General features: G+C 42.1%; 1 protein-coding gene across 7 annotated transcripts; it reads right to left on the bottom strand.

Moving 5' to 3' along the window:
* Positions 1-539: 539 nt before the first annotated feature.
* LOC129730195 (transcription factor Sp4) lies at positions 540-10339 on the bottom strand. Of its 7 annotated transcripts, XM_055689342.1 has the most exons (10): positions 10256-10339; positions 9891-10111; positions 6813-7091; positions 6425-6598; positions 5350-5935; positions 4338-4781; positions 2931-4187; positions 2597-2805; positions 1836-2258; positions 540-1712 (listed from the first exon to the last, which is right to left on the bottom strand). In XM_055689342.1, exons 3-10 carry the CDS (start codon positions 6903-6905, stop codon positions 1599-1601), a joined length of 3300 nt encoding a protein of 1099 aa, XP_055545317.1. In that variant the 5' UTR covers positions 6906-7091; positions 9891-10111; positions 10256-10339; the 3' UTR covers positions 540-1598. The 7 variants fall into 7 exon arrangements, with proteins under 7 accessions (XP_055545317.1, XP_055545316.1, XP_055545315.1 ...); XM_055689341.1 differs by having other exon boundaries at positions 9891-10307; XM_055689340.1 differs by lacking the exons at positions 9891-10111; positions 10256-10339 and adding an exon at positions 9586-9733.
* Between the last annotated feature and the right edge of the window lie 2087 nt (positions 10340-12426).

Genomic DNA, 12426 nt, shown 5'->3' with positions numbered 1-12426 from the left:
TCCTCTTCAAAATTTTAAAAGAAAATATTTGTAGCTAACAAACCACCTTATATTTGTCTGTTTCAATATTTTACCCCTTCTTTACCTTACCACCACTCGGGCAACATAGTTTCACACAAAGTTCAAGCTTTTTGCTAACATTTCAATCATTGAACTTCGCGACTTCAAGCGTTTTTTTTTTCTTCAAATGGCGAGTCACGATCCCGCCGCTATCACCACAAATGTCGCATCCTGTAAACCGAAGTGAATATCGTTCATATTTTCATCTGTCTGGCAAAATTGTTCATATTTAATACTTGTAATACTTGTCAAAGGCCAAAGTCCTTTACTACATTTAATTGTTGTTCTATATAATGACAATCTGGCGATTTTATGATCAAAGCCAGCAAAAGCTTTAGATATGACGGAATCGTCCTTGAAATTTAAGAGAAACTTGATGTTTCGCAACAAAAAATAAAAGGAAACAAAGTGAATAAAGTAGTGAGCAATACAAATCATGGTTGATGTCATCCAGGCACAAAATGCACAACGATACAGTCTAAAATGGTGTTTTAAATTTATTATTGTTTTCGATCTATTCACGGTACAGACGCAAATACAGTAAAATATGTTACAGTCATTAAAATAATTCCATATCGACAGAGTTCGTGTGGAGAGACACATCTAAAATCAGTTTATCAGCATATCGTCAAGGTACGTAATATTTCCTGTTTCATCTAAAAATCTTTTGATTTGATTCACCGAAGCAAGAGCAAAGAACAAGTAAGTAAAACCAACAATTTATTCGACTAAATAAGTTAAACCAATGTGTAGAATTAGTGCGTAAACATATTTACCCTAACTTAGGCTAGGAGGGGAAACACCTAAAATTATCCAAAGTATAAGTCTAAATATATTTATAAATATACGAATAAGTCTTTATGTATATACGAACATCAAGAAGGGCTAGTTTTTTTTCTGAAATCGAGTTTTATTTTTACAAAGAGGGGAGGCCAACATTTAGACTACGGATTCAAAAACTATTTCGCCACATTTACAGGCTAATTTTAGATTTCTGCGCTGAGTTGGATGATTATTCGTAGTAAAGTAGTGAAAATAATATCCGTCCTTCTTTATTCGGGGTTCCATCAAGAACAGTAGTGATTCCTCGCAGTCAGACCATTTTTCGGTTTTTTTTATAAAGGATAGTTTCTTGATACCGAAATATGCCTAGATTGATTCTAACTTGATTTTCCTATAGGTAAATCAAATTGTTTTTTTTACAACGAATTTATGTGTGCAAAATCGGTGAGACAAAGCATAGTATTAAATTTTTCAAATTTTAAAGAGATTACCTTTTTGTATTGATTCAATGAGTAAACTGAATGTCCGTTTATGGTTCAAAACGAAGACATTGAAGAAGGGCTATTGTTAGAGAAAAAATAATTTACTACTAACCTAGTATACAAGTCACGTGGTAAGGGGTGAGTAAACAAACATCATTCCCACCGATTTTGTACCGGGAAATCAAAGCCTTAAAAGTTCGTCTGAAACTGCCCAAACGGTAATCTACAGCTATCGAAAGATGCAAATTGATGTATGGACAGCGTTTCGATATGCTAGTTGGACTCGATCGATTGATCCTGGTCGTCGTTGCCGAGGGTAATCATCATCTTTTCGTCCGAGCTGTCGTTGCTGTCCGAGGAGGCCGATTGTGCAGAGTTGGCGACTTCCTACAAAAAGGTTAAATAATACTTTATCGATGCTCTACTCTCGAATTTATTTCTTCTACGGAAATCTAATTACAGACAAAATACTAGAACAAAATGTTTTGGAAACTATATCTAAATAACAACCTGCGTGTTGTTGAGCTGTTTAATGCTGTACAGAGGAGGTGGTGGTGGCGGCACCGAAGTTGCAGGCTGCGGAGCTGCCGTTGGATGTTGGAGGCCGATCAAAGGGGCAGACGTAATCCACACAATCCCAGTACTAGAACCGTTCGTAACAGCCACCGGTTGAACGGTGCCGGGTGCCGGACCACCGGCTACCATCAACCCCATGGTGGGAACCGAAGTGGTACCGGTCATGGTTACGGCAGTGGAAGTACCACCGGAAGCGGCAGAAGTGCACACGCCCGGTTCCAGCTTCGGTTTGACAGGAGTCGAAGGATTATCCAACGTGTCATCATCATCGTCGTCATCTTTCAAATCCTCGTCAGCCAAATAAAAGTCGTCTTCGCCCTCATCACTGAGCCCACCCGATTTCACCGAATCGCCCAACTGCAGGTCGTTCATAAACATAGGACAAAATATAGACGTGCAATAAAAAATAAACAAAAACTGAAAACAATCTACAATTCTACCGCCGCTTGATGGACATTGCTCTGATTGGTTCAGCGTGATCAAGAATCCAAGAAAAAGAGCAATACCAATCGAACCACGGTTGATAGTGGAGGGACTCCAGGCCAATTCATTTATGAAGTTGGCAACACCCTTTCAGATCTCGGTGAAACTTTATGAGAGGATGTAACCGGGTGTTGAATGAATCGGCACGAAATCCCTCCTCTCTCTTCGAAGAATTACAACACACTGCTGGTCATGCTTCAGCTTCAACCTACCTCGAGCAGATAGCGGACGTGATCCTTCTTCAGTTTATTGTGCGTTCGGATGTGCTTGGACAGGTGGTCACTGCGCATGAACTTCTTGTTGCACTCGGGACACTGGAACCGCTTCTCGCCGGTGTGGGTACGCCTGTGTCGCTGCAGCTCATCGGAACGAGTGAACCGTTTACCGCAGTACATCCAGGAGCACACGAAGGGCCGCTCACCTATGCCAAGACGAAAATTACAAATCTTCAATTCAATTAAAATTGCCTATCGGTCGTCGATTAAACTCATGCTCGAAAATCAAGCTAGCTAACAGCACACGAATCCCCCGAAAACTAAAACTCACCCGTATGCCACCGTAGATGTGCTCGCAGATGTGACGTTTTCCCGTACACCTTGTTGCACCCGCTCACGTGACAAATGTGCTGCTTCTTCCGATCCGGTGGTCCTTCGCCCTTGGTTTCACAGTTTGGGCACGTGCAGGCTACCCTGCGGACACGTTGCTTCGGAGTCTGATCGCCACCGTCTCCTACGCTGATGTTCACATTCACCGAGGTTTGCGTGGTTGGGTTGACGATTTCGCCCTTCACTTGATGGTGATGATGGGTGGCGTGTGTGTTGCTGCTGCTGCCGCCGGTGGCACTAACAACCTGCGGTTGCGAAGTCGCCACTGAAAGAATATTGCTGCTCACAGTCGCCGTCGTTTGCATGGCGGGAAAGGACACACTGGTGCCACTGCCACTGGTACCGTTGCTCCCGCTGCAGGCCACAGGGACCGGTTGCGGTTGGATAGGAATCGCTTCCTGCTTGATGTACCACTTACCGGGGTCGCTTGGATCCTGCTTTATACTTGATAATGGATGCGCCGCTGCCTGCTGAAGGGATATAGTTTGCCCTACTTGATTGACCGGGTTCAACTGAGGCTGCGACGCCGCTGTTTGCGGTTGAACCGGTTGCATGAAATTTGTCGGGATCACCTGTACGTTTCCGATTCCCGGAATGTTTTGCACCGGGATGGCCTGGAGACCGGGGATGTTCGGCATTTGTATGATGTTGGCTGCATTCTGCCGGAGCTGCGGGAGGGAGTTCGAAGGGATCACCGTGATCTGCTGGCCGACATGAGGACCTGCTATTGTAATCGGCTGCGGTTGCGCTTGAGGTTGCGCCTGTTGCGGTGGTTGCTGGGAATTGTTATCCTGCGTTGCACTGGACTGAACACTTCCAGCGGGGAGTGAGGATACAAGTGGACTTGCCGCATTGGTTGCAGCGGTAGGTTGTGCTAGGTTTTGTGGTTGCTGTAGAATTATATTCTGGGGAGTTGGAGCCGCCTGGAATCCAGCTAACGGATTCAGCGATGTTAGCTGAACTTGCTGGATTTGACCGCTCGGTGTGATGATGTTAGCTACCTGAGGAATCTGCGGTATCACTTGCATCTGCGGCTGAACTAATGCCGAGCCGAATGCTTGAATTGGCACATGGACGGTTTGATACACAGTTTGACCGTTGCCGGTAGAGATCGGCATCTGCACGGGAATTGTCTGCTGCATTGGGAACTGGACGACCTGTGGCATTGCGTTTGCCGGCCGAACTTGAACGTTTTGACCTGGAATAAAATTTTTGGAATATGTTAATTTTTGCTATAATCTTTCAGACCCAAGCACCACGAAACAAACTTAACAGAAAGACATGCAAACAGAAGTGGTTTTCAAAGACGTGGAACATAAGCGAAAACGAAGAGATGTCTGGCAATTACCTCCTTCCAGTTTAATGGTGGTTATGTTATTAGGCAAAATGTTCTGAGTTACAGCCGATGTGGGTACTTGTATGTTGGTACCCGGTATCGTTATCGTAGTAGGCTGAACCTGTTGCAACTGCTGAGCGACAGCCGCTTGCTGTTGTGCCTGAATTTGCACTTGTTGCGTTTGTTGCTGTTGTTGCTGCTGCTGTTGCTGGTGTTGAACCTGCTGTTGCTGCGCCTGAACTTGTTGCTGCTGTTGATTTTGCTGTTGCTGTTGCTGCTGAGCTTGAGATTGATTATGCTGCTGAGTTGCAGCAGCTACAACAGCTTGCTGTTGCTGTTGTTGCTGCTGCTGCTGCTGCTGTTGCTGTTGATGTTGCGCTAGAACATTTGCCGTACTAGTCGTACCCAAAGGGATTGTTATATTAGTTCCGGGGATAGTAAGCGTAGCCTGACCAGCTGCATGAAAATACAGAGAATTCGAGCGAATGTATGATATGACAGCGTGCGTGCGGTTATGAAGATTCTGGTTTTGAGATCGCTCAGTTACGGTCCAATTCACAGTGACGTAGCGATTGAGCGAGACGAAGAATAATGTCGTCGGTGGACATGTATGTAAGCCTTGTTTTTGAAAGCGAAACCCTGGTTTATAGGTTAGATGTGTTATTATCATCAACAGAGCCGAAACTAGAACCTTTTTTCAGTACCATTGGGTGCCATAGTATTATTAAAATGACGTCTATCGCCAGATTTTCTAAATTTAGAGCAGCGTTTTTTCACAAGACAAACTCTTTATGGTATAACTAACTTTTAGTTACAATTGGGCCTCAACCCACCTATAACCAGAATCGTTACATTTTCAATAACAAGGAAGGTGTGTAAAATATGTGCAATATTATTTGGGTGCATGCATTCTTAAGACCTACCACAGGAACGTATGAACAAAGCAATACACATAGAAAATAACGATACACCCATTTTGGACCACACACCTGATAAATAAAGGTAAATGTTACCGGTGACTTACCGTTAGGTAATTGCACAGCCTGCGTCATGTTCTGCAGAAAGTTCGCCGGAACGACACCATTCGGAGCTCGTATCAACTGCCCGGACGGAGTGATGAAAGCCTGCTGACCGTTGATCTGAACGGCCTGCGCTCCTGCCAGCTGGCCTCCCTGGATTCCACCCGGAACGAACAACGTCTCCTGCCCGTCAACGTTGATCGTTTGAACTGGTTGTATCATTTGAAACAATCCGTTCGGGTTTTGGATTATTGGTCCACTCTGTAAGAACTGCTGCGGCATTCCCTGCAGGTTTAAAATCTGCGGCTGCTGCATCTGCGGTGGCGAAGTCACGAATGTTTTGACCGGTGTGCCTACCGGAGTTGTGGTGGCCGATGACGTCGACACCTGCACCGGTGTCCCATCGGAGGTGGTGATAGTATTCAGCTGATGCTGGGGCAAAAAGTTCTGCAACTGCTGCAGCGTGATCACCTGCGGTTGCTGTTGCGGAACCTGGGCCAGCTGTTGCACCTGCTGAAGGTGTAATTGCTGCTGGTTCTGCTGTTGCTGTTGTTGTTGTTGCTGTTGCTGCTGCTGCTGTTGTTGTTGTGCCTACAATTAAATTTACTTTGGATCATTTTTATTACAGATGGTGTTATGAACAGATACGCAAAGAGTGAGGTCACAAACTCCAAGTGAACCGTCAAATCGAGGCTCCAAGTGTGCAAAGAAAACAAACTCAGGAGTGTTACTTTTCGTACAGAATGTGTTTTGTAATCAGTATAATTGTTGTGAACCACGTGCAACTATGGTTTGAACGAAAAATGTGTTTGTTATGCTTGTATTATGAGTGATGCATTGAAAATTAAAAAAATGTATAAACAAGCTTTGAAACTCAGTTATATATCCTTACAAAAATTCGGAATTTCATTAAACTTTCTAGTGCGTATGAAAAGTCATGCGAAATTGAATGTGGTTGCCAGAATTGTTTGGAATAGAATATTAGCAAAGGGTTGCCATATTTACTGCTTTTCTCTTTGCGTATCTCTTTATAACACAGTCTCTAATTTTTATAATGTAACTAATAATTTGTTAACAAACCGCCTGAGCTTGCTGATGTTGCTGCTGCTGCTGTTGTTGCTGCTGCTGTTGTTGTTGCTGTTGCTGTTGTTGCTGCTGTTGCTGGTGTTGTTGAATCTGCTGTTGCTGCATAGCTTGCTGGCTTGCATTTTGCGGCTGCGATGCAGCCATGATAGCCGCATTGAGCTCATTTCCCTTAAATTGCAAAATACGCTTATTAAACATACAAAAAATCCTACATAACTCATATGGAAAATAAACACAAAATGTTAAACCCCTCAACCGCAAAGAAAAGTCCCAGAAGATTAGCTGGATGTTCCCCGAAGTCAAAAATTAAATCAGGTGTTAACCAATAGTAGCAAAATCAAAAAATGGATACCGAGGAAATCAACATATACTTTCAACGGACCTGTAATCCTTGGGCCTGCAGTTGCGCTACCACCGACGCGCTGACGACTCGTATCTCTTGGCCGGGCGCTAGATTGCCCTGCGACGAGTCCATTTGAGTGATAGTCAGTCTCTAAACTACAGCGACTGAACACTAGGTATTCAACATTTCGATCAGTTTTCCTTGTCTTACTAGTTACGTTACTATTTTACCGCGTTACGCATTCGTTGTTTCGAGACAGTGTAGCGTCTGTTTTCATGGGAAGGACGGTGACGGATTACCAAGAGCTTGAAGTTCTCACTGCAATTGGGTGAAGCAAAGGTTCAGGTTAGGATCTCATTTTGTGTCTTTGGGTTGGACATTTTGGAGGAAAAATAGTTAGACGAAAGAATAAGGTTACGTGATTGAAATTTTTCTGAGTTTTCGACTGTTGGGATGCTGTGTACTTATGTTATACTTTCGACTGAGCAGTCACAAAAATTTTAGAACGACTTATTTCATACTATCCGACAAGAAACGAACAAATAATATTTTCCCCTGAAGATGTCACTGACCAGTGACGAAACGTCGGATAGTATAAAATAAGTCGTTCTAAATTTTTTGTGACTGCTCAGCCGAAAGTATAACATAAGTACATGTAATGTTTTTTTATGCAATATTATTTGTCGTTAGTTTCTCAAAAGATCTTTTCCCAACCGCCAAATTTCATTTTTGTATAGGTTATTTTATAATTTTATTTGATGAATAAATGTGCTCTGTCCCTGTCAATGTTTAAGGTGGTAGTGTGTAGAAGCCACCATGTGGTCACCACGTGGTCGGCTACGAATTTTCAGTGCCACTAGACTCGGGAATAGTTAATGCGTTATCTACGAAAACACTTTCTTATGTTTTCATCACCATAACAAACATGATGATATGTTTTCACAAGTGACGTATTAACTATTGCTGAGTGGTGAGCATTTGAAAATTCGAAGTCGACCACGTGGTGGCTCTAAGTCGGCCATTTATGGGTTCAACACACTTCCACTTTAAGATGCTCTTCTAGATTTGTCTATCATATAGTTTTGATTGTTTCTCTAAAAAATCCTCTAAAGACCAACACAAATTAAGCGAAGTTTCCACCTGTTTTCCAAAAAATCAAAATACAGTAGGTACTGCTGTTTCTCATTTGATATTTGTGAGCCTTTGAAGGATTTCATTCAAATTCGTCAATAAAGTTGGCAGTACTTTTATTAGGTTTTTGATTCTGAATAAACATTTTTCAAACTAGGTAATTCAGTATTTTATGTTGCAATATTCATAAACTTGATGATTTATCTCAATGTTTATCTGTTTATAATATGCAAAATCCATCTTTAATAAAATAAAAGTTTCGCTAACAGCTTTTTTTAGCTTTTTTCAGAAAAAAAATGAGAGCTAAAGGATGCACTTTACTAGAAACTTTAATCAAAGATCGAACGGGGAATTATTCGAACTTTCATGAAAGAACATGAAATTTATATTACAAGAATTGATACTTTAACGATGCAAATTACAACAATTCTATCTTAGAATATAACTTAAACTAGATTTGAAACAATCTAGAATATGAAAAAAAGGTTCGGAGAGAAATTTAGTTTAAGTTTCAACATTTTGTTGATGTTCTTCCGAAAATCTATTATCGTGAACCAGCCGAAGAGCATAAGTGTAAACGTAAACAAATCGAGTGAAAATTTATTTTCCAATTATTAGCTAGTATACGTCTCACTCGTTTTGATACGAAACATAACCAAATTATCACGAAAATCTCCTAACATGCTAATCTATTAGCCGTACGCTTTTCATGCACACGTGAAACATATGAAACAACACACAACCACGCTCTGGTCACCCACACAAATCCCTCGCGTTTGTTTACATTCATTTAAACCCATTCTAAGCTGCAGTTTGAATTCTAAATTGGTAAGCGAAACGCAGCACGTGGACTGGTTTCAAGAGTGGGACAATTTCCCGGTCACACCCCAAAATTGGCAGTGCTAAAAGAAGAGCATGAGAGCGCAATAGAAGGAGAAAATGGGTCCCCCTTTCAGGTAATGGGCAATCAGCGAAGGCCCCAGAAGTATTGGTTTGGCGTGAAGGATCAGTGCGTACGGGTACGGATGTAAACAACACAGCCGCTTTTCCACTTCGCTCGCTCACGCACAGTTTCAACATGTCAATGAACGCGAGCAATCGAATCAAAACAAACCGAACCGAAGCCGGTACTAGCGGGTGGCTACGAGATAGTGTGCGTGTGGGCTGTCTCGTGCTAGAAAAGGATGCATTGCTAGGCGAAAGGGTGATGGAAGATCGTCCAATAAAAAGTCTCTCCGAGAGAAAGAGACTTTTTGTGAGCGATCTTTGGCACCACCCTGTGGCAATATTCTTACGGTTCGTAAACCAGAAGGCGTGAAACAGTATTGACTTCACGGTATGTTATATAGCAACCAAGAAAAGAAGAAAGTCATGCTAGAGGTTGCACTCAATTTTTGATCTTGAAAAACTTTTTCCACTTTATTAACTTTTCAGCAGTACTTTACAAAAGATCAGAGCACTATTCAAAAAACCATAGATTTAGGTAAACCTTCCACTTAGCAGGTGAAAGGAAACTGAAAACTTTCGCATTTTAAGCAGCACAAATTTGTCTTCCCGAAGGCAATCCAACATGGCGTCCGTGCAGCACAACGGGGCAGCACCATCAAACGCAAATTTCCATCACATTAGGCTTTATTTCGCAAGCCTATCACAAAATTTGCACTTAGAACAGTAAAATCACCATTTGGAGGCAGTCTGTAAGATCGCTTCGAGCACCGGACGGGCGTATTTTGCACCCAATTTTGCGAACGTCGCACGATTGTTCACTTTCAAATTAGAGCGAGACACACTGGCACATTCTAGCTAGCTGGCATTGGGTACACCAGGCAAGAGAGAGAGAACCACCCCGAAAGCCTCCGCCCAGGGGAGGGTAAATGCGAAACACCCACCAAAGCACTTTTCGTTCACTTCCACTGCGATATAATGAGACCGTTACTCAATGAGACTTTAGAGTCAACATTCTGTCAGCAGCAGAACTGAACTTACCTTTGACTGAACCGGTGGATCACCGGTTGGTTCCTTGTTAGAATCTTCCATTCCGGATGTCTCACTTTCTCAAACATCCATTAAAAGCTACATTCCAATCGAAGACAATTTCCTTTCAAACCTGCGACAAGTCCAACACTCTCAATGTGTGATTCTCATTTTTCATCTCACACACTTTAATTCGGCGTATAAACGAACAACACTTCACTAGTATTTGTAGTCTGAAAAATTGTTAACTTTAGTAATCGTTCAGTGCGAGTAAAACAATTATTCATAATTTTCGAGGCACCATTCCGATTAAAAAACGATAGTAACAATTTTATCGATTGATAATTGTAAAAGTTATGAGTTTTTATTTGCTATACCTGGAACCGAATCCGAAACCTTTCTGTTCTACGAAGCGTACAGCTATACTGACGCTCCGTCTCAACTAGGCAGACGCGAGAGACTGTTCTGCTATTCTCCGCCTCACTCACAACTACTATCATCGACATTAATACGGTTGGTTACCAATGTTTTAGAATGCAAATTGAATGGCACTTTTGAATCCGTTTTTCAGCGCCCTTGTTCGATTCAGCTTAATTATTTCATCACTCGTGTATATTGAGTAATAATAATAGGTGCCTAACCCTATACTTCTGCGGAACGAGGTTACACACTCTCTCTTTCTCTTCTAACAACCAAAAAGAGAAACAGAGAGAGTGGTAGGGTAATCAAATTTTCACGGAGAGTAAAAGAGAGAGCCTCATGGAGGTAGTTCAAAACCAACTGAACACCCTCTTGAGGCATACGCAAGCATAATTTGGAGGCAGGGAAAACTAAATCTATAACTCGTTTATTTTGCTCGTTCGACTAAATGGGACTGCGATGCGAGCATAAACCGTAAGGTTAAATGTTTCGATTTTGCCATGACTTACCCGATTTTATCGTAATTTGATTGAGGTCTTTCATGTTAATTTAATTCGATGCAAAATAAATTGTGGAAAAGAGCAAGCACTCAAAAAACGTTCAAAATGATTGTCCTTTATACGACGGTGACAATACTACCCACAAAGGTTTCACGCTGCCCATCGACAGGCAACCACGCAGAATACCGCTTAAGAGAGACACACTACCGTTCATTTTCCGTCTCTTTTTCCCTGCGAATCCAGAGCACAACCACACTCTCTGGCAAACGCATAGCATAAGCAGAAGGCGTCAACCCTGTTGCCACGTTTTTCACAACCCATCTCAGTGTAGGCCGCACTACAGCTAGGCTTTTTTTAGTCCTCTCTTGTGCTTGTGTGGCATCATAATTTTTCATACCACTTTCTCTTTCACTCTCCCTGCCCACTCCTAAGCACGGGCTGCTGAAGCTGACGGATGGGCTTCGAGTGTGGCCGTGTTTGGCCCATTTTGCTACTACCCTTCGCTACCTATATCTATTTATCTATCTATCTAGGTAAATGGTCGATATTGAAAGCGTTAGAAGAACGCTAGGTAGGACTGGTCCTCTCGCTTCTACCCTCGCGCTACAGAACGCCGAAGGGATCGGTCAATGCGGAACCGAGCCGGGACCCCTAATTTATAATCGTATAAATGATAGCTCGCTATAATAACGCAACGCTGAAAATGAGGGGCATGGAAATGCTACTTGTATCCTATACGCCGCAGCTGGGACGGTACGACGCCAGGAACGGGTTGTTTCGATTTAAACCAACCTAAAATGAGGCGTTCCCGTACAAAATTAGAGTGACGCTGGCGGGTGGTTGCTGTCCAAAACGACCGATAACAACCAGCCAATTGTGCCGGACAAAAGAGGGTGGATTTTACTGTGTTTTCCTTATGCTTTTCCCACCTTATACAAATAAAACCCAAAACTTCATATTGCGTCACTTCAATCAAGTGGAATAAACAAAAAACGGATGTTCTAAGCAGCAGCAAATGCGCAGACTTCAAACAAAACCCTATAATTTAAAAAATATATATAAATACAATACAAAAACTGGTTTTGATAAAATATTGAAAAATGAAAAATGAAATTGCAAGAAGGATCGACGTGACATCAAAAGCGTTTGGTGTCGAAATAGATCTGGCTGATCTGGTTACTGGATTCGCTTATCTGAAAAACAACAACCAATACATAGGGTAAACAAGCAGCACTGCATGCGCTTTTCGGCAACGTAAACTCGCTGATAATATCCCCATAAATGCTATTTCAAGGCTGTTTTTGGTATGTGCAGCTAATTAGACGTCATTTCGCTTCAAGTAGACACTTATTTTCAATATCAAGAGTGAAAGCGTCAAACAACAGCTAAGTAAAGTAAGAATTGCTAATAAAATAATCCACGATATGAATTGCAATACACTGGGGTCGCTTTTTACGCGGGTTGTTTTTATGCGTTTTTTAAACGGGATATTTGAACAATAACGCGGATTATTTTCATTCGATTCGGAAGATTATTTGCACGCGGTATCAAATAAGTTTAGTATAAGTATATCCAATCTAATTTTTTAAATGCGGCACAACCATCCGCGTAAAAAAGCGACCCCAGTG

The sequence above is a fragment of the Wyeomyia smithii genome, chromosome 3, assembly GCF_029784165.1.
Source record: "Wyeomyia smithii strain HCP4-BCI-WySm-NY-G18 chromosome 3, ASM2978416v1, whole genome shotgun sequence".
Taxonomy (NCBI): Eukaryota; Metazoa; Arthropoda; class Insecta; order Diptera; family Culicidae; genus Wyeomyia; species Wyeomyia smithii.
This window is presented reverse-complemented; position numbering and strand designations above follow the sequence as displayed.